At 53.1% G+C, this 27,957-nt stretch overlaps 1 protein-coding gene and 1 long non-coding RNA gene across 3 annotated transcripts in view; both read right to left on the reverse strand.

The window, feature by feature from the left end:
• Positions 1 to 27,957, reverse strand: part of FRAS1 (Fraser extracellular matrix complex subunit 1) — a 126,197-nt gene that overhangs the window by 96,660 nt on the left and 1,580 nt on the right. The window contains exons 1-2 of one of the 2 annotated variants that reach the window (XM_071808287.1): positions 20,448 to 20,644; positions 14,796 to 14,827 (exon numbers count right to left, since the gene is read on the reverse strand). In XM_071808287.1, the coding sequence (XP_071664388.1) occupies positions 14,796 to 14,827; positions 20,448 to 20,523 (108 nt within the window). In that variant the 5' untranslated portion in view covers positions 20,524 to 20,644. Of the gene's footprint in view, positions 1 to 14,795; positions 14,828 to 20,447; positions 20,645 to 27,957 lie in introns of those variants that run through there. The other variant, XM_071808285.1, reaches the window with a different exon arrangement.
• LOC139827874 (uncharacterized) lies at positions 21,117 to 27,596 on the reverse strand. Its single transcript, XR_011738986.1, has 2 exons — positions 22,349 to 27,596; positions 21,117 to 21,961 (listed from the first exon to the last, which is right to left on the reverse strand). It is a non-coding gene; the product is annotated as an uncharacterized lncRNA (long non-coding RNA).

The following is a 27,957-nucleotide window of genomic DNA, read 5'->3' on the forward strand; positions in this document are numbered from 1 at the left end:
GGCAAACTGAACTTCAGCCCTGCGAAGGATGGGGGCACTGGAAGTGCCCTTGTGCAAACATCTGACTTGTCTCAGTTACTTGATTCTTTGTGTGTTCAGCATTTTGCAGACACGTGAGCAAGAACAGGCTTCCTCTCTCCTGTTTCTTCCCCTCCGCGTGTCTGGTTAAACCCAGGACAACCAACCCTTCAACCACGAGCGCAGTCAGAGCGCGGCTGCAGGGAAAACGGTGCGGGAAGGGTCCATCCGCAGCCCCAGGCGCCGCGGGAACCGCCACTGCTGCATCATACGGCCATCAGGATTTAATTCTTTATACGATATCTGAAAGTCATTTACTTGCAGGAACTCGCAGTTAACCACACCGCATCGACCACGGTTGTAATATCCATTACCATGCTTGTTTGTCGGTGCTGGGAAAAAGTCCGACGGAGCCAAGAGCAATTTCACTGTTGCCCAAAGCAGCAAAATGTGTTCCAGTGGCTCATGAGAGCCACCAAGCCTCTGGGCACCCACAGAGCACACGCACAGCACCCTCCTCCTTCCAATCCACCAGCGCTGCTCTGCGAACCTCATCGGAAACAACCCTTTCTTAATTGCTTTTCATTTAAATGTTTCCCCTAATCAGAGACGTTTCAAAGCTTGCCACCAACAAAACAGTGTGAATGAAGACAAGGTTCACCCAGAAGGCCAGAAAATTGGAGTTTAGTCTTCTCAAAGCAAGAAAGGCTGGGCTCCCAAGTACCAAGCTGTCCTGACAAGGGACTTTTGGAAACCTCCCCAAGACCCCGTGGTTTACAGGTTTCTGGGGCGATGAGCGGGGGAACATTCTGCCCTGGCTGGGATCTCTATTTGTGGCACGATTAACCCCAGCACCTGCCGATACATACGGGTCTGCCCGCTCCAACCTCCTTTATGTCTATGAAACGATGATCTAATAATCTATTCACTTCTGTCCCCTCACCTTTCGAGTTTCAGCAGGAGTTTTCAGACAGAAAGGAAGACCAAGAGCGGTGCTGGCACACAACACGTGCAACACAACGTCGCCCGGTGTATTCCGTGACCAAAATATATCCCCAGAGCTTGGGCCCAACAGCAGGATCCCCTCTGGTGGAAGTCGCGGGGTGTTTGCAGAAGACAGAGCCACTGAAAATGGCTGAAGTCAGCGCACGGTCCCCACAGACCCGTGTATGGTAGGATCAGAGATCTGGGGGTTCCGTGGCACTCATCCATTCGAAAAGCATCATGCAATAACATTGTGTTTTCACACCTGAGAGATTTCGGTGCCACGCAGTACCTGCCAGTGCGTGGTACCCACGGCTACTCTGAAAGGACGTTTAGCAGACACTTCAAGAAGAAACAAATTTAAACTATCTCTTTACAACGCCAAAGTAAAGGGCGCCTCACAAGAAACACGCGTGGGATCTGCCATCGAAACAACAAGCTGGAGAACAAAGATGGATACCAAGAGAACTAGTTTATTATTACCGACTGCTAATGCCTTGATGAGCTTTCAGAAGAGCCTGGCCAGAGAAAAGGTGTGCAGGACCCAGCTGAGCAGAAGGGATGCAGCATGGGCAGGATGAGTGCAGGTCTCACACAGCCCCAGAGGTGGCGGTTGTCAAATACTGAACCTTTCTCAGCCGCTTTCTTGTGTTATGCCCTATTACTGCTAAAATTATTACCGTTATGCTGTAAAATAGGCAAAGGTTTTGGAATCTTACCCACAGCAAGGAGTAGGCTTGAAAGTCAAGAAAGTGCCATTTGATTCAATGCAAAAGGAACAACCTGATTCTGATTAAGCCTCACCTATTCTTCAGCTACCTAAAACCTTTTCTTTATGGTAGAAAGAACGTCATTGGATTTTGCACTTCCCGATGGGGAAAACGCATGTTTCCTGGCAGGTTATGTTGCACAGGGCAATGCGATGCCGAGCTGCTCTGGTGCCTGCCGGGAACCAGTGCCGGTTGCCCTTTTTGGTTCATTTGCCAGGACAGAAGAGCTTGATGTGTGAGCCCATCCACGGCTTTTCACAGAGCACCTGCAGCACGACCCACGCCGTGATCTACAGCTCCGCTTTCCATTCAACACACGCCAACGTCTGCAAACCGAGCCGCCACCCTCCATTCCGTTCTGTCATCTGCTAATTGCGCCAGGCGTTTCACACACAAAGCACCTTCACAAAGAGCTCGCAACCAGCAGAGCGCAGCAGACGCGATGCTCTGCACCAAGAGCAGCCTCCAGAACTCAGTTAGCGCCGCTCCCGATTTGCAATCAAAGCAGCGGTTCTCAACACACGACAAATGTCCGCGTGCATTTCACAAGACACGGCTACTTCTCACTTCGAGGGGAAAGAAACATATTTAGCAATGGGCAAAAAGCTAAGTGAGGGCTATGCAAGAATCTCCTATGACCTTGAGCACCCCTGAGATGAGGCAGTTGATACGAGAACAAAGAGGCAGAATAAGCCCTGCGATTCTTGTGAATAATTAACTTCAGAACAAGAAAAAGCTCTTGCTGGAAAACACCTTTCCCGAGCAAGCAGGGCTCGCAGACACAGGTCACTGCGGGTTTCAGGAAGGAAAAGCGTTAAATGCGTGGTGATAAACCGATGATTTGTCCAGGAATGCTCCATCTGCAGAGAAACATCTCCTGGGACTGAGCTCCCAGGTGAAAGGAGAACCTTGGCACACGGGAATGCACCAGAACAAGCCCTCGGCATTCCAGACTCACACCTGCCTTACCTCAATGAGTGAGATATGATGGTATGAAGAACCATACAAGTTACATCTTCGCAGCATTTAGCACCAGTTAGTGCAATTCCACAGAATAGCACGCATCATTCCAAAGTCTGCATGATGCGCATTTATATCAGTTCGGTTAACAGAAAAATCTCTCGGCCCATGCTGACGATTCCTGGCAGCAGGAGTTAAAAGCAGAACCAGGGGCCCATCCAGTGCTGGATCGGCAGGAGACAAGGTGCTGTGAGGGCCGGAAAGCCAAACAAACCCGCTACGGGCCACACGTTTTGAGCTCAGTTTGACAGATGGGAAATGCATTTCGCTTTGCAAACCCCTCTGAGGACCTTGAGGTGTTTAAAGAGAACCAGCCATGCTTTTCGTTCTGAAAGGATTGTTAACAGTCAAGGGACAGAGCTGTATTCTCTTACATAGGCGGATGCACAAAACCATTATAGAAATGACCACAGAAGGATGTTTTCTGAGCTGGGCTCTCAGACCAAAGCCCAGCAAAGTGCCCTGCAGTGGAGCACAGGGCTCACCCCTTCCCATCCATCCGCAGGAGCCCAGTCAAGCGTTCTGGGGGAAAATTCACCTCTTTGTTGTGTATTTATGGCTGGTTTTCTCTTTTCATCAGCTGTGGGATCTTCCTCTTACTATCTGGACACTGGTTTTGTCTCCAGCCACCAAAGGGAACAGCGTTTCTTTTTCCAGCAGCCACAGATACAGAGAGAAATTCTGCAAGTCACACAATAAATTATGGAACAGGGCTGAGACGCAAACTCGGGTTCAGAAAATGCAGGCTGGATGCAAAGCTTGCTTGGTCGACACCAGACGGGGGACAAAGGGGGCATTATCAGCTCTACAACAAGCAGGACCGGTACATTAGTGATGGTGTTTAGCGAGCAGACCCCACACAAACCGCGTGTAACACAGACCAGCGCTCCCTGCAACACAACAACCCCACGTGCCCGGGGTTACCCGGCCGTGCAGAGCCAGGACGAAGCAGCATTTCAACCCAGGTGCCCCACGGCCCAGCCACGAACATTTGCCAAAAAGACTGTGAGATTCGCCATCCGTTCCCACCAGACTCCCTACCAGTCCCCAGCTTTTCTAGTCCTAACTGTTTAAGTCCAACAATCCTTACAGTGCGCTTCTCACTGTAGGTATAAAACACACAAGTGTTTGCACACCCCAATCCGCCTGTCTGTCTTGTCCATCCTGTGCCTCCCGAACCCTCAGAACCGCCTCTGTGCTTCGAAACCTCCATCACTTCCCTTCCATCAGAGCAGTGCTTTACACGGCTGTTTCCTACAACAAACCTTAAACCCACCCATAACTCCATCAAGTCTGGAGAGCGAATTATTTGCCCGCACGCATAGAAAAGGCTACAGGTTTTCCTCACGATGGTTTTAAATATGTTTTAACTGACTCCACCTTGGCAATTACATCTCTGGCAAGCGCCAGTGCGCCCGAGGAAAAGGCAGCAGAGAACAGATGTATTTTACGATGCTGAAATTCATAAGAAACGGGTGGGAAGTCAGACTCCTCATCCTTTTCCTACTGATTCACATCCATGGTTTGCCCAACAACTCCTCCCTGCTCAAGAACCGAGCTGAGTTTTCAGAGCCACGGAAAGGTCCGTGTCCATGCCTTGCTTTAAAAGCTTGTGGTCTAAAATTCCCCATTAAAGGTGAAGGGCCAGAAGCAATTGCTTCAGCGGATTTAGACACTGAGGATTTTTTCCAGTTCCTGCAGAGTATTTTCCTTTTCTTCCCTCGTCATCCTACCCCATTTCTCTTGGATTACAGCACTGCTACTGAGTCCGCTTAATGAGGTTTGCACATCATAGGCACTTGATGTAGCTGTCACAGCTCCCATCTGTAATTAATCCTCGCAGGAGCTGGAACACAGCACAGTTTGCTACCGCAAACTGTGTTTCTAACGCAGGAGAAGCTTACAGCTCCATGACTCTGACCTGGCAGCGGTCTGTGCCACCACAACCCCTCTGTGCCACCACAACCCCTCTGTGCCCGCCCGGCCGGTCGCACCAGCGGGGCAGAACACGACCCGCAGGACAAGGCTGTGAACGGGCCGGACGGCGGCGCTGACGGGGCAGGGAGGGAATCCTCCCCCTGTCCCCTTTCCTTCAAGAACCACACAAATAATTTCATTGTCCACGTTTATAGACCATTTCTGCCCAGTATTTGCAGGTGGCTCCTTCAGTAAGAGTGACGTGCAAGCAAGGCCCAGCCTTTGAAGCTGAAACACCTGGTTTTTACCTTTGTCTCACTGAGGCACAGAGTATTACCGAGGCAAAAAGACAAAATCACGGCACTTGAGCTTCCCCTTCAGCGCGACATGAAAAGGCAGGTGAGGCGAATACTACACCGTCCGTGTGCTACTGCACTTGCACGATTCCACACCAAACGGAGCCTTCCCGGTCCTTAACGCAAGGAGGTCTGTGCTATTTGACTCAGCGAACTCTCCATTCCGGTCCAACAGCTGCCATTTAAGCACAGCCTAACTTCAGGGGAAAAGCCGACCGCGATTAAAGATTTCTAGCGATACAGAATAATTCACAGCACGCCTCAGGAAATTGTTCCTGCGATTCCCTGTCTTCACTGTAAAAGTTGACCAAATTTCTAAGATGAATTTATCCAGCTTTCATTTTCTGGCTACTCCATTTTCTTCTACAAATAACCCGTTACCCTTCCCTTTGAGCAATGGCTCAGGCTGAGCTCACAGCCCAGCGCCTCCCCCAGATCCCTCCTCCTGCACCCCCAAACCGGTGTCACAGGGCAGGAACAGTCCCACTGCTATTTCTACAGCCCCATTCCTGCTGGGCTGTGAACCCGGAGCCCACCAGCTCAATAACGAAGCTCAGTGGGCTCAGCGCACACACCGGACGTTCAGGTGAAGAACCAGAGCTCTCAAACCAACGAGATGTCACCATTTTTTTACTAAATCTGCCCTCTCCTATACCGTAGGGCCCCATTTATCAAGGGCACGTTGGCAGGCACTTCTCTAGCAGCACGCTTGAGCTGCTCAAACAATAAAAGAAATGCAAATGAAAACGCGTTACTTTATTTCCCTGGGGAACAAATAAAGGCACAGAGCTGGAGGAGCCTGTTCTTTGGGGAAAGGGCAGCACGAGCGGGCAGGATCCGGGCCAAACGCCGGGTGCATGAGGACCCTGCATGTCTCTCCTCTAACTCATCTACTTCTTGGTAACAGGAACAAAACCACACAGCTGGCCCTGGCCTCTGGTGCGAGACAAGAAGAAATAAATGCCTTTGTGGCGGGTCCCCGAGATAAACTCTCGTGCACACCCAGAGGAGCCGTGCAAACACGTTCGCCGACCCACACGGCACATCGCTGCTCTCCAGAGCAAACCCAGCTTCGCCTTTCTGGCTCACAGCCCACGAGGAGCAAGCCCTAAGGGTCTGACCCAGTTCACCGCAACCCTTAAGAGGCTGACCCTTCACGTTTCCCTTCCTTGGGGCTGGGGAATGATCCCACGCCGGGTAAAGGTTTAACGGGAGGGACACACAAGGCTCAGGGACAAGCTGCTCCATTCCCCAGCCTTGTGATCAGACGGGCAAACCTGCTCCTACCCCTGCTGGGAGCGAGGGACAACTCCTGCCCTCCGAAACCACCAAACATCCGAGTACGGGCTTTGCCAGAGCAGCGCCTTGGTCCCTCCTGTCACACAGGGACAGGAGCGGAGAGGAGATGAGAATAGGAACAAACAATATTTCCCAGTCTGGAGGAACTAAGACAGAGGTAAGGGAGGAGTGTGAGAAGATCGCAGCTCCGATACAATTAACCAAGTGAGAATAACCAAACGAAGCATCTCTGCTCACGAGGACGCCCTCGGCACTTCTACTCCTAACTCATGGCGTGCTGCTCGAGGTTCCCCCAGCCCATGTTTTGGCACAAGCAGCCGGTGCCGGTGCACAGGGTCACTGCGGAGAACACCTCAATCAGGAGGAAAACAGGGCAGCGCAGCCGGGAAGGAGCAGGGACCTGCCCTGGGGGGCCGGGGGTGTGGGTGACAGAGCCGAAGTGACAGCACAGCTCACTGCCTGTCCCTGCGGTGCCTTCCCTACAGCCCCCGCAAAGGTGTCGTGTTCACCAGAGCTGCTCAGAACACTCAACCGAAAGCTTTCGGATAAAAAACACTTTGAAAAACAACAAAATTCTTTCTGCAAAACCTCCTTTTTTTTTTGGACCGATGGATTTGTTGATTAGGATTTTAAAAATATTATTCCGAGGAACTACCCAAAATAGCGCGCTCACCAACAGGCACATTTCAGATGATGTGTGCGCAAAGCAAGCTCAGCAGAACATCTGGCAGAAAACAAATCCCCAGTAAAGCTAAGGGCACAAGAATATAATGAACCACCTTTCTGACCAGCTTCCAGGTTCTTTATTTAAAGGGTCCACACGCCTTTCTTTCTCCAGGGCCTGGCACTGGATGCACAGAGCTGCTTTTAACACCTCAAAGGTTCGGGTAGGCGCTTTCCCCTATGCAAGCAGCTGTTGTGGACACCCCCCAGCCCTGGATTTTGTTTGCAGCAGATTAACCCCCTGGGGACCCCAAGGGACGAGAAACTCTTCTGCCCCCTTCACATGTGCAGAAGGGGGCTCAGGACCGCAGTGACACACGGGCTCCGGCGCCTTCCGCACAACAGGCTCATCCACCACGTGCCGCACAACGGCTCGGTGCAGCCAAAGCACTCCCCAGAACCCCAAAGAAAAGCAGGATTAGATCCAGCAGCTGCACACCCGCTCTTCAGGATGCCCAGTGTCCCCTGCCGACTGCGACCCTGCACACAGCACTCGTCTTGCAAAAGACGTCCTTCCCAAGAGCTCACCCGGAGCTGAGCACCGCGTCGCCTTCTACCTTGCTAGAGGAACCCAAACAAGCGCAACCACAGCGCCCTTTTGTAGATCTATGTTCACCCACAGGACTCAAGCTCTGGCCTGCCCTGGGTGGGTAAAGTCCACAGCAAACAGCACAGAAGCTCCTTCCTTCCCTAAGTGCACAACAAAATCTGATAAAATTGCACACAGGACCCCACAAGTACAGGTGTCTAACAGCACCATTCCTGCAGGAACTTCTACTTATTTATACAGATGCTCGTATTAAAAACCCGGGCCAAACACTCGGAGAAAGGGAATGGGAGAAGGGGAGGACCCGAGGAACTTCCCTATAAAACCCCTCGTCACCGCTCAGATTTCCCTTCTCCTCTGCGTTGAGGAAGGGACACAGCGGCACGGCTCTGCTCTCGTTTCACGGTCACCATATGCACAACGCAGTCAATAAACCAGCGACTGGAACACGGGGAGGCCAAAAGCCCATCAGGAAATCCTCTGGATATCTACACAAAATGATGATTAAGAAAAAACGGAAACGAAGGGGAGGAGAAAGAGGAACACACTTTTCTTTGGATTCCTAAAGCATCCTCTGCCAGTTCCTTCAGACACACGGGGATCATCGCCTTCCTAGTGAGCAAACCGGCTGTGCCGAGCCAAAAATAAAGCACCGCAAAAAGCCTCATTTGACTTCTCAGCAGGCACAGCAAGCGCCCTGGCAGGAAACAGAGCCGCGAACACGGAGCCGGGGGCAAAGCACCGCCGACCGGCAAGGCTCCCAGCGCCCAGGGAGGCGAAGAGCACCGCGTGTGAGCAGAGCAGCCCCGCCGAGCCCACGCAGACACGCGCGGGGCACAGAATGGAGCCCGTCCTGCCGCACCTGACACGGGGGCCGTGCTGCTGCGCCTGGCCTCACGTCGAGCTCTGGACACCCTGAATGCCGTGCCCGCACAAGCCCAGGTGATGTGAGCTTTGTGCTTTGCTCCTTAGTCTATCAAAACCCACATAACCAGCGTTTTTGTAGTGGGAAGCTGGCGCAACACAGCACGACCACAATCCTGCATGACACGCCAAAGAAACACAGCGCTGTCTGCCTTAAGAACAGAAGGAATTGGCCCAAACCTACCAGTCCGGGTTTATTGCCGATACCTCCACGTGCACAGGGACAGCCAGCAGCACAGAGAAGGAGCCATTAATGAGTAACTGCTCATGAGTAACTGCAGGGCACATCTCAGGGGCTGCTCGGTCCGGTAGCTCTGGGTACAACTGAGCCCTGCAGGCGTTCCTTTAACCGAAAAACCATTAAAAAACCCAAGAATCCTACAGAGTTATCACCACCCCTCACCTCGAATCGGCCCACAAAAAGGTAATGAGCACAAGAGGAACCCCCATCCCCACCAGGGCAGCTGGGGTGAGGGTGTCTGCAGGGGATCTCGATGCCACCAGCGGCGTATCTGCTTTAACACACTCCCCGAGGCCAGCTTTCCCCACCGCTCCCAGCCAAAGCTAGGTCATTTCTTTATGTGATTACGTGTGAGCCTGGCTCAAAGGAAACGAGCCAAGACTTCACATGCACGGCCACGATGAGGAAAGAACAAGAGCAGGGGCTGGGGGTACTGCAAATCCCCTCCAGATACAGCTGAAAGGTGAACCCACGATCTCTTTGGAAAACACGGATGAAGCAGTTCCCACCTTGCAGAAAAAGCTCGGCGCTGGTGGGCTGACAGCCAGCGTCAGGGTCCAGTGCCCAGCTGCTAAAACGGACATCAAAGCAGCTGAAGCCACTCCAGCAGCTGAGGACCCAGCCCTGCAGCCACAGAGCACAGGAATTCGGGCTCCCCAAATAGAAACGCACTGATCGCATTTCCCCAAGCGCCTCTGGCCTCACCTCCAGTTTCTCTGTGAACTGGCGAGTCTGCAGTCACTGTCCGAATCGCTCCGGCGCCGCTTCCCAGAAGGATGAAGGAGAGCGGGTGCCGTGCCAGCGCGGGGCGGGTGTTTCGGGGCGTCCTGGCGCGGCCGGCAGCCCCGGCGCAGCCGCTCCATCGCTGCACACAGGTGCCGCTGTCACCGCGGCTCGGGGGTGACAAAACGGGAACGTCAGCGCCCCGCGGCTCTCCCGCCTCCCCAGCATCCCGCGGGCAGGGCCCAGGGTAAGCCCGGACCCCAAATCGCCCCTTCCACCCCGCGGGGAGAGCGAACGGCAGAACCTTCTCCTGCACACAACAGTGAAATTCGTTTGGCTCCCAAACCCGCCCCAGGTGCGTTATATCCTCACCCAACCCTCAGCTTAGGACAGGGTCCTTAGGCTCTAACCCAGACCCAGGTAAATCACCGTCTTCCTCCACAAACCTGGTATCCCTGCCTACCATCCTGTCTTGCATTTGGACCAGGGTCCTGAGTTCAGTGCGCTTGCGGATTTGCTTGCACAGGCTGGTCTGGAATGGCACAGAAACCAGACCCCTCCAAAAGAGAAAAGAAATGTTCTTTAGCAAATCAAAGCTCCCGGATGCACCCTTTACTACGATCCCGTGAAACAGGAGGCTATAAACAGCTCTCTGAAACTCATCTCTGTTTCACAGCTCTCATAGCTCACCAAGGCCGTTTCCATCGCAGAAAAGCACAGCGGTGACACTTATGGCACGCTAATTATATTAAGTATCTAAAGCCTTTAAAATATTGCTGTAACCATCTAAAGGAAGAAAGGATCAATTACCAAGGCTATTTTTTTCCTATTCCATCTAACTGAGAACAAGCATTAAGAGGCTGTTCTACAAGATGTGATGGATTTAACCAGATGCTCTCATCATTTCTACTGCAGTGCTTGAACAAAATACCTTCTATAAATACACAAAAAAGCCAATGAGCTACAGAAGCATGAAATGACTTCAGTAAGGTTAAAAACACGCTGGCGTCATACAGAGAGCACTGAAAACATCGTGTGTAGAGACCTCACCGCAGCTCTTACACAGACAGCACTGCTGATGTTAACGAGGAGGTTACTTATCGAAGCTGCCATAGGAGAAATGAGCATCTCCTCAGCCTGAGCGTGTGGATTTATCAGCTATTTCTAGAGCCTAAAGACGGCTCTGGTGTAAACGGGACGCAGAGTGAAAGACACGACCTTGAAGATCAGATCAGATCAGATCAGATCAGCCCCCTTGCTGCTACCTGCAAAGCAAAACACAGATTTACACGCAAGACCACGAGGAAAGAAATTATTGTCTGTTAGCAAACTGCTGTGGTCCACTGGGCTGGACTTGAATATTAGAGCAGGGTCTAACAATAAACTTCACCTACCACAGGAATGCCAGGCTTCTGAAATGAACCCAGCCTAAGAGCGGACAGGCTGGGGCTGCCTTCTAAACCAGAGCTGCCTGCGTGGCGCACACTGAACAGGCACGGCTCGGAGCACCAGCTCTGCCCGCTGATACTGAGGGGGTGGGAGCCCAGCAAAAGTATTCTGCTTGGGAGGCATCGTCCCCCATTTATTTGTAATACTAATACACCCTATTTTTATTAATAGTAAAAGAAAAATGCTAATAAGAGGGGTTCATATTACAAACCAGTGAGGGGTCCATATTACAAATCAAATGAAATAAGGAGGAGGGCCGTAAGAATCCCTCTTCAGACCACCCGATGGGAGCGCAGTTCACTTGTCCTGTGGAAAGCTTCCCACAGGACCTTCAGCTTCCTTTTCCACGGGATGGCCTTGCACACCCGCCGAGGAACGGAGATCACGAGGAATCAATGCACATGTTCCACACTTCCAATGGAAACCCGGCTTTTCAGAACCGGACACTTCGAAAATTCCCGTTCTCTAAAACAAACAAGAAAATCCAGCAGGATAAACACGTGGCAAGTCACTTTCACTCTGTAATATTCGGAATTTAACTGCAAATTAACTCCTTCAACACTAAACAAAATTAGGCCTTCTACATTTATAGAAGAATCTAGAAATCTGCAAAAAACGCACAAAAGAAATTGCTAACAAGTTTGCTCACGTTTCCACCTGAAACCGCTGCACCCGGCTCAACGCACCCAAGGATTTATTGCGCCCACTGACTCAGGGTTGGCTATTAGAGCATCAGCAATGACGGCTCTGCCTAAACCAGCTCAGGAGCTCCTGTCTGAGCCGCCGGCCCTGGGTCTCCTCTGCAAACCAGCATCGCGCTGCCGTTCCCTAACTCAGCGCCCGGCCACGCCACTGGAAGTTTACGCTCAGTATCAAAGTTCATTTAAAATTTCCCGATTCTTCAGAAAGTTTCATTTTGATCTCCACAAAACACACAGGAAGCAGTTTAGGAAACTTGTGTATTTTTCTGAGTAATGAAACATCTGGTTTAAAATCCTTCAAATAGATACAGGAAGGAATCACATTCGGGATTTCCCACCCAGGGGAGCAGGGAGAGCTTTTTCTCCCCACCGATCCTCAGGAACACGGCTGATGGTGTCTGAAAATGCTGAGGACTCTCCCTTTGCCACAGCACTCCAGCTGCTAATATAGGTATTCCCAAGCCGAGCTCACGGCGTTAGTTAGAGGATTCATTACCGAATGAATCTGAAGTAGCTCTAATGATTACAAAATCAAGTCAGTACTTCATTCCAGCGGCACTCGGCAATAAATCACAGCCCTGGGGGAATTACAGCGCTCTTCCAGCCATATAGATTCACACGGGAAGCTGGTTAACACGCGTGGCAGAAATACAGACACCCCAGCATCGCAAACTCGAGCGCATCCCAGCGCCACGCGGCTCTTTCCAGCCGCTCCCAGGGCGGGCGGCGCGGCGCGGGGACACAACATCAACGCCCCCCTCTGCGAGAGTGCCATCCCTAACAGGCCTCCCGAAAGCACCACGGAGCATCTTGGACGCCTTGAGAAATGCAGCAGGTACGAGAGCAGCAGCCGGAGAGTTAACGTGCGCTGGAAAGGCTCACAGAGCCATTTATCCCAGACAGCTGCGCAGCAATGAACGCAACCAGTGCGTGCGACCCCTGTGACGGTGAGCGCCTTTCACACCGGCATTTCTGATGGGGACACCAGCTACCCAAAGGAAAAGGGTGTTTCAATACAAACACCCCGTTTTGCTCCCTATGCGACTGCCCCGCTACCCAGTGCAAAGCTCAACCTTAACGGACTTATGTGGCATTTGAGAGGTGCCAAGATCACACCCCAACTCCCTTTCATATACTCAGTGCCGTTCAGCGACGGGCAGGTCCATCCAAACCAAGCTCTCTTCATTTTCTCTCTCCTGAAAGTACTGATGTACACATATATTCAGTGTAAACACCTGAAACTACTGATGTACACGTACACGCAGTGTAAACACCTTTAACTACTGATGTACACGTGCATTCAGAGTGTAAACACCCGAAACTACTGATGTACATGGATATTCAGTGTGAACACCTGAAACCACTGATGTACACGGATATTCAGTGTGAACACCTTTAACTACTGATGTACACGTGCATTCAGAGTGTAAACACCCAAAACTACTGATGTACACGGATATTCAGTGTGAACACCTTTAACTACTGATGTACACGTATATTCAGTGTAAACACCCAAAACTACTGATGTACACGGATATTCAGTGTGAACACCTGAAACTACTGATGTACACGGATATTCAGTGTGAACACCTTTAGCTACTGATGTACACGGATATTCAGTGTAAACACCTTTAGCTACTGATGTACACATATATTCAGTGTGAACACCTTTAACTACTGATGTACACATATATTCAGTGTGAACACCTTTAACTACTGATGTACACGGATATTCAGTGTGAACACCTTTAACTACTGATGTAATCATATATTCAGTGTAAACAGCACTTCTGTAAAATACCATCTGGGGATAATTAAAACTTTCTTGTTGAGCTCAAAGACCTTTAAAAGTCATCTGATAGGCACTAAAGTTACATCCCTGAATATGACTGAAGACTTTTGAGTAGCCCATAGAAACAGCAAGATGATTGTTCCAGAACCGCGACCCACTGGGTGACTTACACAGCTCTGAGTGATGGTGCTGAAGAGACAGAAAATGAGTTTTCAGGTGACTCGTCATTTACAACACGCAAGAAACGAGGACAGAAAAGCCAGTGCTGGTGGTTCAAAACTAAAGTCACGTTTGACACAGAAACAGCGAATGCAATTCTTCCTGCAAAGCTGGCCACCCCAGCCCCCTCCTGCCCCTTGTCCCACGGGCAACACCCGGTGGCCACCATCTCTACCAATTAAGTGGCCATCGCAGCCCCCGCTGCAGAGAGAACACGGTAACAGGAAACCCAATGGAGTTTGTCAGGGTTGAGGAGAGGGAAGGAATGAGGAAACACAACCTGCACTAGCGACCTATGGAAGAAAAACCGCAGTTTTCATGTGGGGAATTTAAAAAGGAGAAGTAAATGATAAAGCACAGGGAATTGTTTCCTAAACAAGGCTCTCCAAATGCATCTGGAAAGACAGAACGTACAACAACTCGTGAAATTTATAAATGCTGGGTAATTATCTAATTGTATCCATGAGAAATCCAACACGTCCTGACAAAGCTCTGGCATACAGCTCCCACATCTGGGTTATTAAATGTTAACCATCTGCTTTAGCCAGTGTGTGCGTCTAGGAAAACCACCGAGACGGAAAAGAGAAGACACAGAAGGGAACTGCACGGTAAATTCAGCGTATTTGTAGCCCGCTGCAGAGAGAATTGAGAAATACCCAGCTCAGGGTGAACAAAGGAACCAGTTTTGTGGATCACACAGTGTGTTAAGATGCAGTGTGTGCCACAGCCAAGCCTGCCCCACCACCCGGCCACGCCAGGACAACGCGGCTCCTCTCGCCGTGCCCATCTCTGCTGTCCCGTTTGAGAACGTGGGGCAGCTGGGAGAGTCCCATCTGGTGCCTTTGCCATTCACATCAGGACCTTGAGCTGCACCTCCAGCCACTTGCTGGTTTCTCCCTTGAAACGCGTGCGTATCCAGGAGGAGCTGCAGCATTTACCCTTGGCAGGCCAAGCCGCAGGGCAATACTGAGTTTGCTGTTTCTTTCCAGCAGGTCGAAATGCAGCACCATCAGGCACCCCAGCGGCGGGGTGACACAGATCAGAAACCGGAGCCAAGGTCAACAGCACATCCTCAAACACCCCGCGCACGTACCGCGTTCCAGTTCACCTACCTCGAACAACGAGCCTCGGTAGACACAGGCACCTGCGGGGCAAGAAACAGGGAAGCGATCAGAAGCAAGTAACACCAGCACACCCCCAGTGCACCCACAGCCTCCTACGCAACAGGTAAAGCATCACAGTGTTATAACTGCAAGAAGTGACCCCGTCTCTCTCAGACAGGACACAGACAACAAGTCCCACTCGCTGGAGGTGCCCGTGTTCGCCCCCTCCGCTGCCACCAAGGCTGCCCCCGCCAGATGGGAACTCTCACAGTGTGCACCTAAGAACTCACTTTCAACTTTGAATAATCGTCCAGGCTCTCACTGAACTAAAGGGAAGGCACAGCCTTTCGGAGGCAAAATCCAGCCCTTCAAAACACCAGGCATTTAAGTGGCATGCTAAAAGGCAGTCTTCTCTGTGCTCCGATAAATCCTCTGGCCATTTATAGGAAAAAAAAAGCACATGGAAACGTAATCACTGCAAAAAGAGCCAGCATGGATTCCTGCTCCAAAACCACTGCTCTGTGCACAATGGGTCCCATTGCACCCAACAACAGGTCCATGGCACTCGCCAGGCCACCAGTCGTCCTCAAAGGTTCTCCAAGTAAGCAGTACAGATATACACCCATTCAAATATATTTTAGTGTTCTCCTTCAACAAATAGGATAGAAATTAAAAGCATAAGTTGTATGACGGTTCTTTCATTGATTATCTAGGCTGTTCCCAAACTACACGCATCTGCGCACTGCAAACACGACAAGAATGCGAAATCAAAAGCAACCCAAGAAGAAAAGAACGCAGAAAAGCTGCCTCAAGGGACCACCCAGGGAACGAGGAAATTCCTCACCCAAGAGCCGTGTTTTCCGTAAAACGGAGATGAGACAAACGGGCTGAGGAAACCCTGGCGCCAGGCTGCTCCGAAGGAACGCAGAGCTCCTGCTCACAGCCGCCCTGGAGCGGCACCCTCGCCAGGGCAGGGCGACTCCCACCCCAGCAGTTCCTGCTCCTTTATCTACTGGAACTTCAAAGCCAACAAAACACTTGGCCATGCTTTCTCCCGGCCTCACGTTACTGCACCGATTTCCAAATACCCGCTATCTTCCTGCCCTCCAACGCCTCTCTCCCCCCTCACATTCTTCCTTTGGCAAGAAGGGACCATTTCAAGGTTGGTCACCCAGCCGTGCCGCAGAAGTCGGTGCAGAACACACGGTCACATTCTGTCCAAAGGCACGTGGAAACAAAACCCAAAACTCATCACCGGTTAGTGAAGACCAGCACAACTCGAATGGTTTACTCCTCAAAAAGCCTCGCTGCCCTTAGATTTCGCTCACTGACGTATACAGATCCTTGAAAGAATTAATATAACAATAATTTAACACCTTAAAATGTGAAATACGGCATCAGAGCCCCCACCAAGGGCTCGAAGACCTCAAAAAGACACAGGAAAACCATTTAAAAAAGAAAAAAGCATTTCCTACTGGTGCTTGAAGAGGCTGTGATTACATCTCGGGCCCCTTGTGCCAGGCACTATGAGCACACTGCGAACGAGCCGCCCTGTGCCCAGGAGCTCAGCGCACAGCACGCACGGAAACGGCTGCGGCAGCCAAAGCAGAACCCACGCGCACCTCCCAAACCCCTCTGTGCCCCACACACACCTCCCAAACCCCTCTGTGCCCCACACACACCTCCCAAACCCCCCTGTGCCCCGCACGCACCTCCCAAACCCCCCTGTGCCCCGCACGCACCTCCCAAACCCCCCTGTGCCCCGCACGCACCTCCCAAACCCCTCTGTGCCCCGCACGCACCTCCCAAACCCCCCTGTGCCCCGCACGCACCTCCCAAACCCCCCTGTGCCCCGCACGCACCTCCCAAACCCCCCTGTGCCCCGCACGCACCTCCCAAACCCCCCTGTGCCCCGCACGCACCTCCCAAACCCCCCTGTGCCCCGCACGCACCTCCCAAACCCCCCTGTGCCCCGCACGCACCTCCCAAACCCCCCTGTGCCCCGCACGCACCTCCCAAACCCCCCTGTGCCCCGCACGCACCTCCCAAACCCCCCTGTGCCCCGCACGCACCTCCCAAACCCCCCTGTGCCCCGCACGCACCTCCCAAACCCCCCTGTGCCCCGCACGCACCTCCCAAACCCCCCTGTGCCCCGCACGCACCTCCCAAACCCCCCTGTGCCCCGCACGCACCTCCCAAACCCCCCTGTGCCCCGCACGCACCTCCCAAACCCCCCTGTGCCCCGCACGCACCTCCCAAACCCCCCTGTGCCCCGCACGCACCTCCCAAACCCCCCTGTGCCCCGCACGCACCTCCCAAACCCCCCTGTGCCCCGCACGCACCTCCCAAACCCCCCTGTGCCCCGCACGCACCTCCCAAACCCCCCTGTGCCCCGCACGCACCTCCCAAACCCCCCTGTGCCCCGCACGCACCTCCCAAACCCCCCTGTGCCCCGCACGCACCTCCCAAACCCCCCTGTGCCCCGCACGCACCTCCCAAACCCCCCTGTGCCCCGCACGCACCTCCCAAACCCCCCTGTGCCCCGCACGCACCTCCCAAACCCCCCTGTGCCCCGCACGCACCTCCCAAACCCCCCTGTGCCCCGCACGCACCTCCCAAACCCCCCTGTGCCCCGCACGCACCTCCCAAACCCCCCTGTGCCCCGCACGCACCTCCCAAACCCCCCTGTGCCCCGCACGCACCTCCCAAACCCCCCTGTGCCCCGCACGCACCTCCCAAACCCCCCTGTGCCCCGCACGCACCTCCCAAACCCCCCTGTGCCCCGCACGCACCTCCCAAACCCCCCTGTGCCCCGCACGCACCTCCCAAACCCCCCTGTGCCCCGCACGCACCTCCCAAACCCCCCTGTGCCCCGCACGCACCTCCCAAACCCCCCTGTGCCCCGCACGCACCTCCCAAACCCCCCTGTGCCCCGCACGCACCTCCCAAACCCCCCTGTGCCCCGCACGCACCTCCCAAACCCCCCTGTGCCCCGCACGCACCTCCCAAACCCCCCTGTGCCCCGCACGCACCTCCCAAACCCCCCTGTGCCCCGCACGCACCTCCCAAACCCCCCTGTGCCCCGCACGCACCTCCCAAACCCCCCTGTGCCCCACACGCACCTCCCAAACCCCCCTGTGCCCCACACGCACCTCCCAAACCCCTCTGTGCCCCACACGCACCTCCCAAACCCCCCTGTGCCCCACACGCACCTCCCAAACCCCCCTGTGCCCCACACACACCTCCCAAACCCCCCTGTGCCCCACACACACCTCCCAAACCCCCCTGTGCCCCACACACACCTCCCAAACCCCCCTGTGCTCCACACACACCTCCCAAACCCCCCTGTGCCCCACACACACCTCCCAAACCCCTCTGTGCCCCACACACACCTCCCAAACCCCCCTGTGCCCCACACACACCTCCCAAACCCCCCTGTGCCCCACACACACCTCCCAAACCCCCCTGTGCCCCACAGCCCCGCACACACCTCCCAAACCCCTCTGTGCCCCACACACACCTCCCAAACCCCTCTGTGCCCCACACACACCTCCCAAACCCCACTGTGCCCCACACACACCTCCCAAACCCCACTGTGCCCCACACACACCTCCCAAACCCCTCTGTGCCCCACAGCCCCGCACACACCTCCCAAACCCCTCTGTGCCCCACAGCCCCGCACACACCTCCCAAACCCCTCTGTGCCCCACAGCCCCGCACACACCTCCCAAACCCCTCTGTGCCCCACAGCCCCGCACACACCTCCCAAACCCCTCTGTGCCCCACAGCCCCGCACACACCTCCCAAACCCCTCTGTGCCCCACAGCCCCGCACACACCTCCCAAACCCCTCTGTGCCCCACAGCCCGCTCTGCACACGCAGCCTCACTCCAGCCACAAACAACTGGAAAGCAAACGCAGAAAATCTGATTCTTCCGAATGCAAAAGCACGTTTCACTCCCTCACAAGTTACAAAGGACATAACCCATCCCTATAGGGCTCTGAAAATCCTTAGTCACAAGTACGTCCCAGGTGTATTTTCGCTCCGGGCTCTGGGCGAGCCCAAGACGTGCCCGCGCCACGCACACCGAGTTTGGCAACATGGCTCTTTGTTCCAGCTCCGAGGCACCGGTGAGATTAATGACTGTTTGCTTGCAAAGCTCACCCAAAAGGGCTCCCCAAATGAACATTATCATCTTTCACACACTGCAGAAGAAACCCTCACGCTTTTTTGCCTTGGTGTTTTTGCGCTGGGCATCTTGGACGCAGGAGGCTGATGGGGTAGGTTACTGGTTTGGGCTCCCTTTTTTTTGTAAACCATTAAGTCTCTCGGGCTACCGCCCCACAAGTTAACAGCCCAAACTCACATCTAGCAATTCCCCAACTCACACGGAGCTATTTCTAACTACACGTATTCAGCAATATATCAAAGGGGACACGCGATGTTACAGCAGGAGCACTATCTGGGTAGCCTGCCACTTGGAAACCAAGAACCCACAGTCACATTGCCAAAGGAGAAACCAGAGAACAACCCATGAACACCAGTGCACAACTGCATTGCACCCCCAAACTTCAAACTGAATGGTGACAGCGTCACAGGATCACAACCTCGCACTTCTCAGCAGCCTGCCCAGAACACCTGTTCAATGACAAGAGATGAACGCAACGCTCGGTGCCTGCAAGGGCGTTCGGAGCGCTCCCGCAGCAACACCCGCACAGCACAAAGTTGAACCGAACCCTCCTTAAACCAGAGCAAGGGGGATGTGGCTCCCTGCTCCCACCGCCACAGCTCCTGTCCCTGTCACCCCAGCGTGTGTGTCCAGCTCCGCGGGCAGGCGGCTGTGCCCGCACCGCTGCCACCTACACCCGGGGTGCCCGCATCGCTGCCACCAGCGCCCGGCTGTGCCTGCATCGCTGCCACCAGCGCCCGGGGGTGCCCGCACCACTGCCACCAGCGCCCACGGGTGCCCGCACCGCTGCCACCAGCGCCCGGGGGTGCCCGCACCACTGCCACCAGCGCCCGGGGGTGCCCGCACCGCTGCCACCAGCGCCCGGGGGTGCCCGCACCGCTGCCACCAGCGCCCGGCTGTGCCCGCACCGCTGCCACCAGCGCCCGGCTGTGCCCGCACCGCTGCCACCAGCGCCCGAGGCCGCGGGAAACCGCCGTGTTGGCGGCTTTGGACAAACACCCCCGCAGAGCCGAGCCTCAGCCCGCAGGGGCTCGCTGCTGCCCCGAGCTGCCTCCTCGCCCTGCGGGCGTCAGGAAAAGGTGCGGAGCGCGGCGGGCAGCCCCGGGGCTCCCTCCCGCCTCCTCCCGCCTCCTCCCGCCGTGCTGGCTGCGGGACACGCTCCGCTGCCCCCGGCGCTCCCCGCCCGCCAGCGCGGAGCCGCCACCCCACGCGTGTCTGCGAGCGGGAACAGCCGGGGGGCAGAGGCGGGACGGGGCCCGCACGGCTTGGCCCCGCTGCCCCTCACCGGGCGCGTGGAGAGGCCGCCAAAATGGCGGGGGGCGGGAGGCGGACCCCCGCCCGGCCAGGAGAAGGGGAAAGGCGGGGGAAGGTGCCCCAAACCCCCACCCGTGGGCCGGGGGCTCCTCAGCACGGGAGCTCGGCTTCTCCTCAGGGCAGGGACCCCCGCGGGCCGGGCCGGGCCGGACACTCACCTGGGGCGGCGGCGGCGGCGGCCAGCGCGGCGCTGAGCAGGCACCACGGCACCCAGGCGGCGGCACGGGCGCCCATGGCCCCGCCGCGCTGCCCCTGCGCCGGCTGCGGGGAACACGAGCGAGAGGCGCCGCCTCGGGAGAAGAGAAGAGAAGGGGAGGGGACGGGAGCGAAGGGGATGGTCGGCCCCGCCGCCCCGCAGCAGGTGCCGGGACAGCGCCGCAGCCCCCGCCCCGCCGCCCAACTTTCCCCGCAGACAAAGCGGCCGCGGCCCCGCGTGAAAAGCGCCGGAGCCCGCCCGGCCCTCCCCGCCCCGCCCCGGGCAGCCCCGCCCCGCCCCCGGCACCCTGGGGGGCCCGCGCCCTCCCCCGCTGGTACCGGAGAGGGGAACCCGCAACCCGGCCCCTCCGCCCCGGAGACAAACGAACGCGCTTGGGTCGGAACCGACCCCAGAGCCCGTGGCAGCACAGGGGCCTCCGGGGGCTTCATCCTGCTCACAAATCCACGGGCTGGAATTAAACGGTCAGCAGCTCCAGGGGTGTAGGAGCTTATCCTTGGCTAGTGTGGGTGTCACTTTCGCTTATAAGATTAAGGAAAAAGTATCAATGGGGCAGGGCTTGTTTACTAAACAAGCACTAGAGGCCCGGGTCCCATTGAAACAGCGTGGCCACTTCTGTCACTTTCAGTTCCTGCATGTTTATAAACATTTCCTTTATGAGCGAACATCAAACATCAGCAATCGCAAATCACGCAGGACCAAAGCCCTCCCTGCAGTCCAGGTTCTGCTCTCCCCATCACCCAATTTCCTTTCATTTGGCCCTTGTCCCATGGCACCCATGGCACTCCCAGCACTGGCCAGGCATTAAAACTGACTCTAACACCCCTCCAGCACCACACAACCAACAAAACAGACATTAAAGTCACTTCAGTTAACACTGTCAAGTCTTGCCCTGCACATACTTTTTTAAACCCCCAATTCAAAACAAAAGCAGCATTTCTATTTTGAGTCTACTTAGGAGGTAACAGCAAAAGCAATTGAAGAATAAGCTTCTGCCTCTCTAGAGATTGTTCTACAATTGGAAGCTTGACGGGCGCATCTTGCAACGCAATGACCCAACTGTCAACTGCAGCGCATGTCCCAGAACCAGAGGGGCAGAAACTCACTGAGGTAGCACAAATAAACATCCTTTTTTGTTTGTTTTTAAGAATCCTTTTATCAAGTCTCCAGGCAGAGGTCAATTCTCTGCAGTGTTGTGGTGATTGGAGCCAGACTTGACTCAGGTCCGTTGAACGGCAGGCACGTGCTGGCACAGACGGACACAGGAGAGCTGAAGAAACGTTCCAGAAAGGGATCCATGTCGTGACGGCTCTGCGGGCTCAGCTCACAGCTTTGGAACTTGGTGTTCAGCCCACGGTTGGAAACCTGTGCATTAGGCCTTCCGAGCAAGATGCAACCTGGACACAGGGACTTGTTGACTCCGGTTTCATCCTATACTTGTATCAAGCCAGCAGCTTTCTGGGACAATTCAAAGACTGGCAAGTAGGTCAACACAAAACAGATTTTTCCACAAATTCCCCAGTTAGAGTCACCAAAACTTCACTCCTTGCAGTTATCAACTCTTCCAAATGTTACCTGATATATAGCAGCTTTAAAGAAAAGACTGCATATGTATCTTATTGTCTCAGCAATAAGTCTCATAGCAAGTGCCACAGCAACACGTTACTGATGTGAAATATTTTTATTATGTATTAATTCCATTTAATCACTTGGAACTTCAGACTCCTGGTCAAACTGGTTGCTGCTCTACTGTGAGAAGTATAGGACAATCTATTCTCTCCACAGTTCTCCCTCCTGCTATTGTTCGCATTTCCCACCTGCCCTGTCCACACAGTTTTACCCTACCTGGTTAATTTTGGCATCATTGTCTATTCCAGCTCTGGCATCTCTGAGGATCAACTGGTTTACTGAAGACACAGAGTGGTACAACGAACTGACCTTCAAAGAATAACAGTATGAGAGCCGTGCACACACAAACCAGAGGTTTTAGCATCTCTGGAGCAGAAAGCAGATGGGTTTTGCCACAGAGAAAAGAGGTAAAGAAAGGTACCAACAATCAATGAGCAACCAAACAACTCCATACCTTCTTCCTTTCCCTGGAGTGAAAAAGCGCACGACACGCACGTCTCCTAATCAATAGAAAACAGCCAGGACAATTCACCTTGGATAGCGGCGCTTTGCTGAGTTCCAAGCAGCAAACGCTGTCAAAGCCCAATGAAAATCTCCACCAGTGGATGTTTTGCTTGGCACAGAAAAATGAGCTGCCAGAGGCTGCGACGGCGCGCTCAGTAATTCAGCTCTGATATGAAAGATAAACAAATGCTGTATAAAGTGGCACAAGCGTTTTGTGAGAGGCCTTAGCGCTCGCTCCCAACACGTCAAGACACTGTCATGGCCAAGCAGCTTGGCTCCACTTCAACACCTCCATGGTTGTTCACAGATAGTTCTGCATTACCTGGAAGCAGGAAGGATTTATTGCTTGAATGTGAAAAAGAAAGGATTTTTTTCTTACCCAAGCGTGCGATCGAGCACTTCATGGGTTTTATCTGGCCACTTCCTTGATCAAATGCTGTGATATAGCTGGAAGATTCAATTCTCTCTCACTCAGCATGAAGCCTGATGCGCCTGAGCCACCTTGGACTAATGGCTATTCTATTTCAGTCAGTCTTTCGACAACACAAGCAGAACTGCTTCATCTATGAACACGGATCCGGAGAGGACCGATGTGTATTGACAGCCTGCCTTCAAGTCACTCTTCCGAGACAATTCATCTGACCTTCCTCACACTTGGTCATCACGCTCAGAAACAGTGTGACTTCAGAACACACACGTGTCTGTAGCTCAATACTCCAGGATACAACACCAATCCTCGATTTTAGTTCCAAGTTCTCCAGCTCGCCAGGCAGCCCTGACAAGGCTGTTGAACGGAAATGCCACCTGAAGGCCACTCTGATGTGCTCTAGGAGACTGCACTGCAGAGTCTGGAAGCTCCACATCTACAGGACATTTCACCCCCTCACATAACATCCATGACCACCAATCACCACTGAAATCAAGGACATCGAAACTTGGCCCGGTGTTTCTACACACAGACAGGAATAAGACTATCTCCTCACAGCACACACTGCACAACTGATTTTGTTAATGAACATTACTAAAACATACTGAGAATTGGCCATTAAAAAATGCATCTCTTTCAAGCCATTGTACATTGATACTGGATTCCATAAGGATTAAAAAACTTTAAAATAAAAATTTAAAAAATATATTTCTCTGGAATAACGAAGAACTCAAGCTCCCGCTGCTTCCTCCCCGCCACACAACCCTGCTGGAGAGCCCTCGTGTGAGCAGTGACTGCTGCCCTACCCGAGAGCCCGCACACAGGCCTGGATTTGATGGCTCTCCTTCGGGGCGCCTGAACTGCAGCTGGGCCCGTATGGCCGGTGCAGATGTGCACTCACACGTGCTATTCAACAGACACTGGGCTTTCGTTTTGGGGTAGCGCTTGGACAGTACTCAGCACAGCAGCACGAAATCCAGAAGCTTCAGAAATATGAAGTGCCTTTCTGCTACAGGGCACATACAGATTATGTGCTCCAAGCAGGATGTTCTTCTATCTCACTGTCCCAGGCACCGAAACTCCAGCACCATCCACACCAGCCCTTGGGAACTGCAGGCGAGCGTGCTTGAGAAAGCCCTGTGACAAGAACCGTCCTTACGACAGCCCAATGCACCCAAAATAAGATTTAGGCGCCCAAAATAAGATCTGTTTTTCCACACAGCATCACATGAGGTCACTTGATAGCATCCCATCTTTCTAAAGGCTTTGAGTCGTAGCCAGCCTCTGCACAGGTCATCTCCTCATTTGCCTTCCCATCACCAGTTTTGCTAGCGCTGGGAAATGAGAGTGAATTAGCTTCCCACCAGGGACATCTTGAAGAAAAAGGTTTTGCCTTACTGCTCACTTATTTCCACTCTGATCACCGCTCCTAAAGACTCAGAGGCCACGCAGCTAACACTGTTGTCTCAGGGCTCCTCCTGCTGGCAAAATCAAAGCTTACGGGAGAAAAACCTAAATTCTTAAACCCTGCCCTTTTAACTGAAAGCATTTACAATGTACAGGGGTTTGTTTGTTTAAGGTTGAGAGAACAACCCCCCTCCACATTTCCCTCCATTAATAACGCACAAAGACCTTGCCAACTGCAGCTGCAAGCGAGCACCCTCGGCACAGCTGTGCTCCCCATGCTGCTTGTCCTCACAGCATAAAAAACCCCATTTTTCAACAGTGACCCAAGCTAAGGCACCGCTCTCCTCCCAAACCAGCTCTGTGCCTGAACAACACCACACTCACCCACAGCTTCTTGCACACACACCAAACCCTGGCCCTGCAAGGTGCAACAGCAGAAACTCATTCGGACAACTCCCCATCGTGCAGCTGTGCAATAGGACCAGGCACCTGCAAACCCAGATGCAGACAACTACTTGTAAAATAGCCATGTTTATCCCTAACAGCATTTTCAGTCAAGCTTAACAGCTTCCCCCCCTGCTTAAGTCAAAGTTTTACCAAACGGACAGAGTTTAGGCTCCTGTATCAGCTTCACCCTAAGTTTGGATGCTGACAGTACCAATGGTAGTGCAGAATATTAATGTAATTATGTAATTATACCAGCCAGTGCTCTTTGCCACCACTCTTCTTTTTATTTTTAAGATGCTGTTTCTCCTGCTACTGTAAACAAAAGAGGAACTTTTGGAACATCTCCCTCCTGGCCACGTCCCCGTGGTGCTGAGGGCCAGGCACGCACTGGGCAAGGGCCTGCTGGCCACCAGGAGGCCACCAGGAGGTACCACCTGGTGACACATCAGCTGCTCGGAGGAACCAACTGCACATGCTCCCAGAGCCAAGATCTGCGGAGTTTGCCTCGAGTGCCTTTCACCAAGGAGGAACTTACATGAAACACCTTTCCACTCCCTGCAGGCACCACCATCCAATACAGCATGGACTGGTTAATGAGTTGTAACACCCTTCCTGGCCTCACCGGGGTTTTGGGTAACCAGGTCCTGGTTACTGATGTTTTGCTTTTGATATAAGATGTCTGCTCTGTCTGCCTACCAGCGGAGCATTAAGCACTCATTAATACAAACACCTGTAAAAAGGATGCTTGTTATTACACAGGACTTCAAAGACCTGAGCATTCAGTAAAAATAACCAGTTTATACAGTGCTCTAACTCACCAGGAGCCACTGAAGCGTTACGACGCCATGCTTTGCTAAGAGCACACTGCTTATGAATATCTAGAAGCCAGCACTGCCGTTCTAGTTACGCTCATTCTAACCATTCAACTGGCTTCTGAGGCACATGGGCACAAGAACCGCACGTGCAACAACCCCCGCTCCGCGTGTTTTGTGACTGAGCCTATGAAAGGGGAATAATCACGTCTTGCCCCTCTTCATTCCTCCTGTGTCCATCAAGCATCTCAGGATTAAAAAAAAATGTAAAATAAAATGATAATACAGCCAACAGTTTGTATAACACTGATTCAGAATCACACAGGCCAGGGCCATTTCTACAATATCAAATAGTAGCAATGTAACACGTATTCAAAACTGTGAGATGAACAAATGCAGCTGAAATGCAGCTAAGTTCACCAGCTGCCTTTTGTGCTCACCCAGCTTCTGGAGGTTCAAATTTCCAGTATTGCTGTGCTGTTCAAGTGTTCCGAGTAAACATTTCCACAGGAATACTGAGTATTCCACACTTATTCTTTGACAGTACACTCAGCAGTCGGGGAGCTAAAGGTTTAACTTCACCTGTATGTTTATCCTTAAGCATCATTAAAACACAACAAAAAGCCCCCCGTGTTGAAAAGGACGGGTCTGCCTTTTCCAAAATGGGTGCTCAAGCCTTGGAAATAAGGCAAGAAAAAAATAGTCTAGAAACCTGTGCAAGTGATATCATAAGCCTTGCCTTTCTACACCAGCAGGTATCTTAACTTCACCTTGTTTCTCTATGACAGTATTATCACAGTACTCGTACATGTAATCCATGAGTAACAAAACCTTTCTTTTCTTACATAAATGCACAAGATGTTATTCGCAGGGTTAAACGACCTTCCTGTAAAACAATATCCTACCTTATGCTAGAATTCCAATGTTACCCATCCATTCAGGATCCATCCGATGCGCAGCAGGTGACAGACACGTCCTCGACACAGCGCACGCTCCGCACGGCCTCATCTTTCCCCTCCTCAGCACAAACTGACTTCACAGCCCCCAGGGCACCGGGGACGTGCCTTCGGAGGATGCTCTGCCCGAGCTAATGGGGCCAGACATGTTACAGATACAAGAGCTTATGGAACACGATTTTTTCATTAAAAAAAGCCCATTTTAGGTAAGACTTGTAATGAATAATCAAGCCTTGCGCTGCACACCCATCAAGCGGCTCCCCCACTGGATGCTGGCACAGACCAGCCTGGCCTGCACCTGACCACCAGTGACCCGTACAGCCCCTTACTTATGGCTGATGGGGAAAACACCAAAACAAAACCAGAACACAACCACCAAACCTCACCGATTTGGAACACTTCCAAACAATTGTTTCTCTTGATCACCTGCCCTCACCTACACTCTGAAACTTGCCAGGTGCTCCAGGCTAGAAGTTCACAGACATCAGCAGCAAGAATCTGAAGAAACTTGACCCTACAACATCAACTTCTGCAGAACAGAGCAAGAAAAAGAAATTAAAATTACCCATTCTGAAGACACCTCCATTGACATCAGATACCAGGTTCCGCAGCTCTGTCTCATCATATCAGGAACCTCAATTCCTAGTGTTGGAAGATTTGGACCAAATTTCAAGTTAAGGGCACTTAACACTGGACACATTTCACACAGTATTTCTGCCAGTCACATCAACTCTTCACTTCCAAACCAACATGGCTTTCATCTTCTTTCTGCCAGACACATGAGCCCAGTTCAAGCAAGGCTGAGCAAACCGGCCCACGTTGTTTCCAAGGTAGCGGGGTGGCCGGACCGTGGGCTGGGGAGCACCGTGGGCTGGGGAGCACCGTGGGCTGGGGAGCACCGTGGGCTGGGGAGCACCGTGGGCTGGGGAGCACCGTGGGCTGGGGGAGCACCGTGGGCTGGGGAGCACCGTGGGCTGGGGAGCACCGTGGGCTGGGGAGCACCGTGGGCTGGGGAGCACCCACACGTGGCAGATGGAGGCACAAGAATTGCTAACCAAAAAGATATAGGCCACCTCTCTGAAAAATGAGCCTCACCTCCAATAATAGGACTGATTTAAAGCAAACACAAATGGCCCTTCCAGATTTGGATAAGCTTACGCCCTTTTATAAATAGGTAATCCTTTTTGGAACCTTCTTGCATTTTAGGGTACAGTTTTACTAACACAAGTTTAGCCACAAAGTGCAAAAAAACCCACAACCCACTGAGAAAGT

This window comes from Patagioenas fasciata, chromosome 4, assembly GCF_037038585.1.
Source record: "Patagioenas fasciata isolate bPatFas1 chromosome 4, bPatFas1.hap1, whole genome shotgun sequence".
Taxonomy (NCBI): Eukaryota; Metazoa; Chordata; class Aves; order Columbiformes; family Columbidae; genus Patagioenas; species Patagioenas fasciata.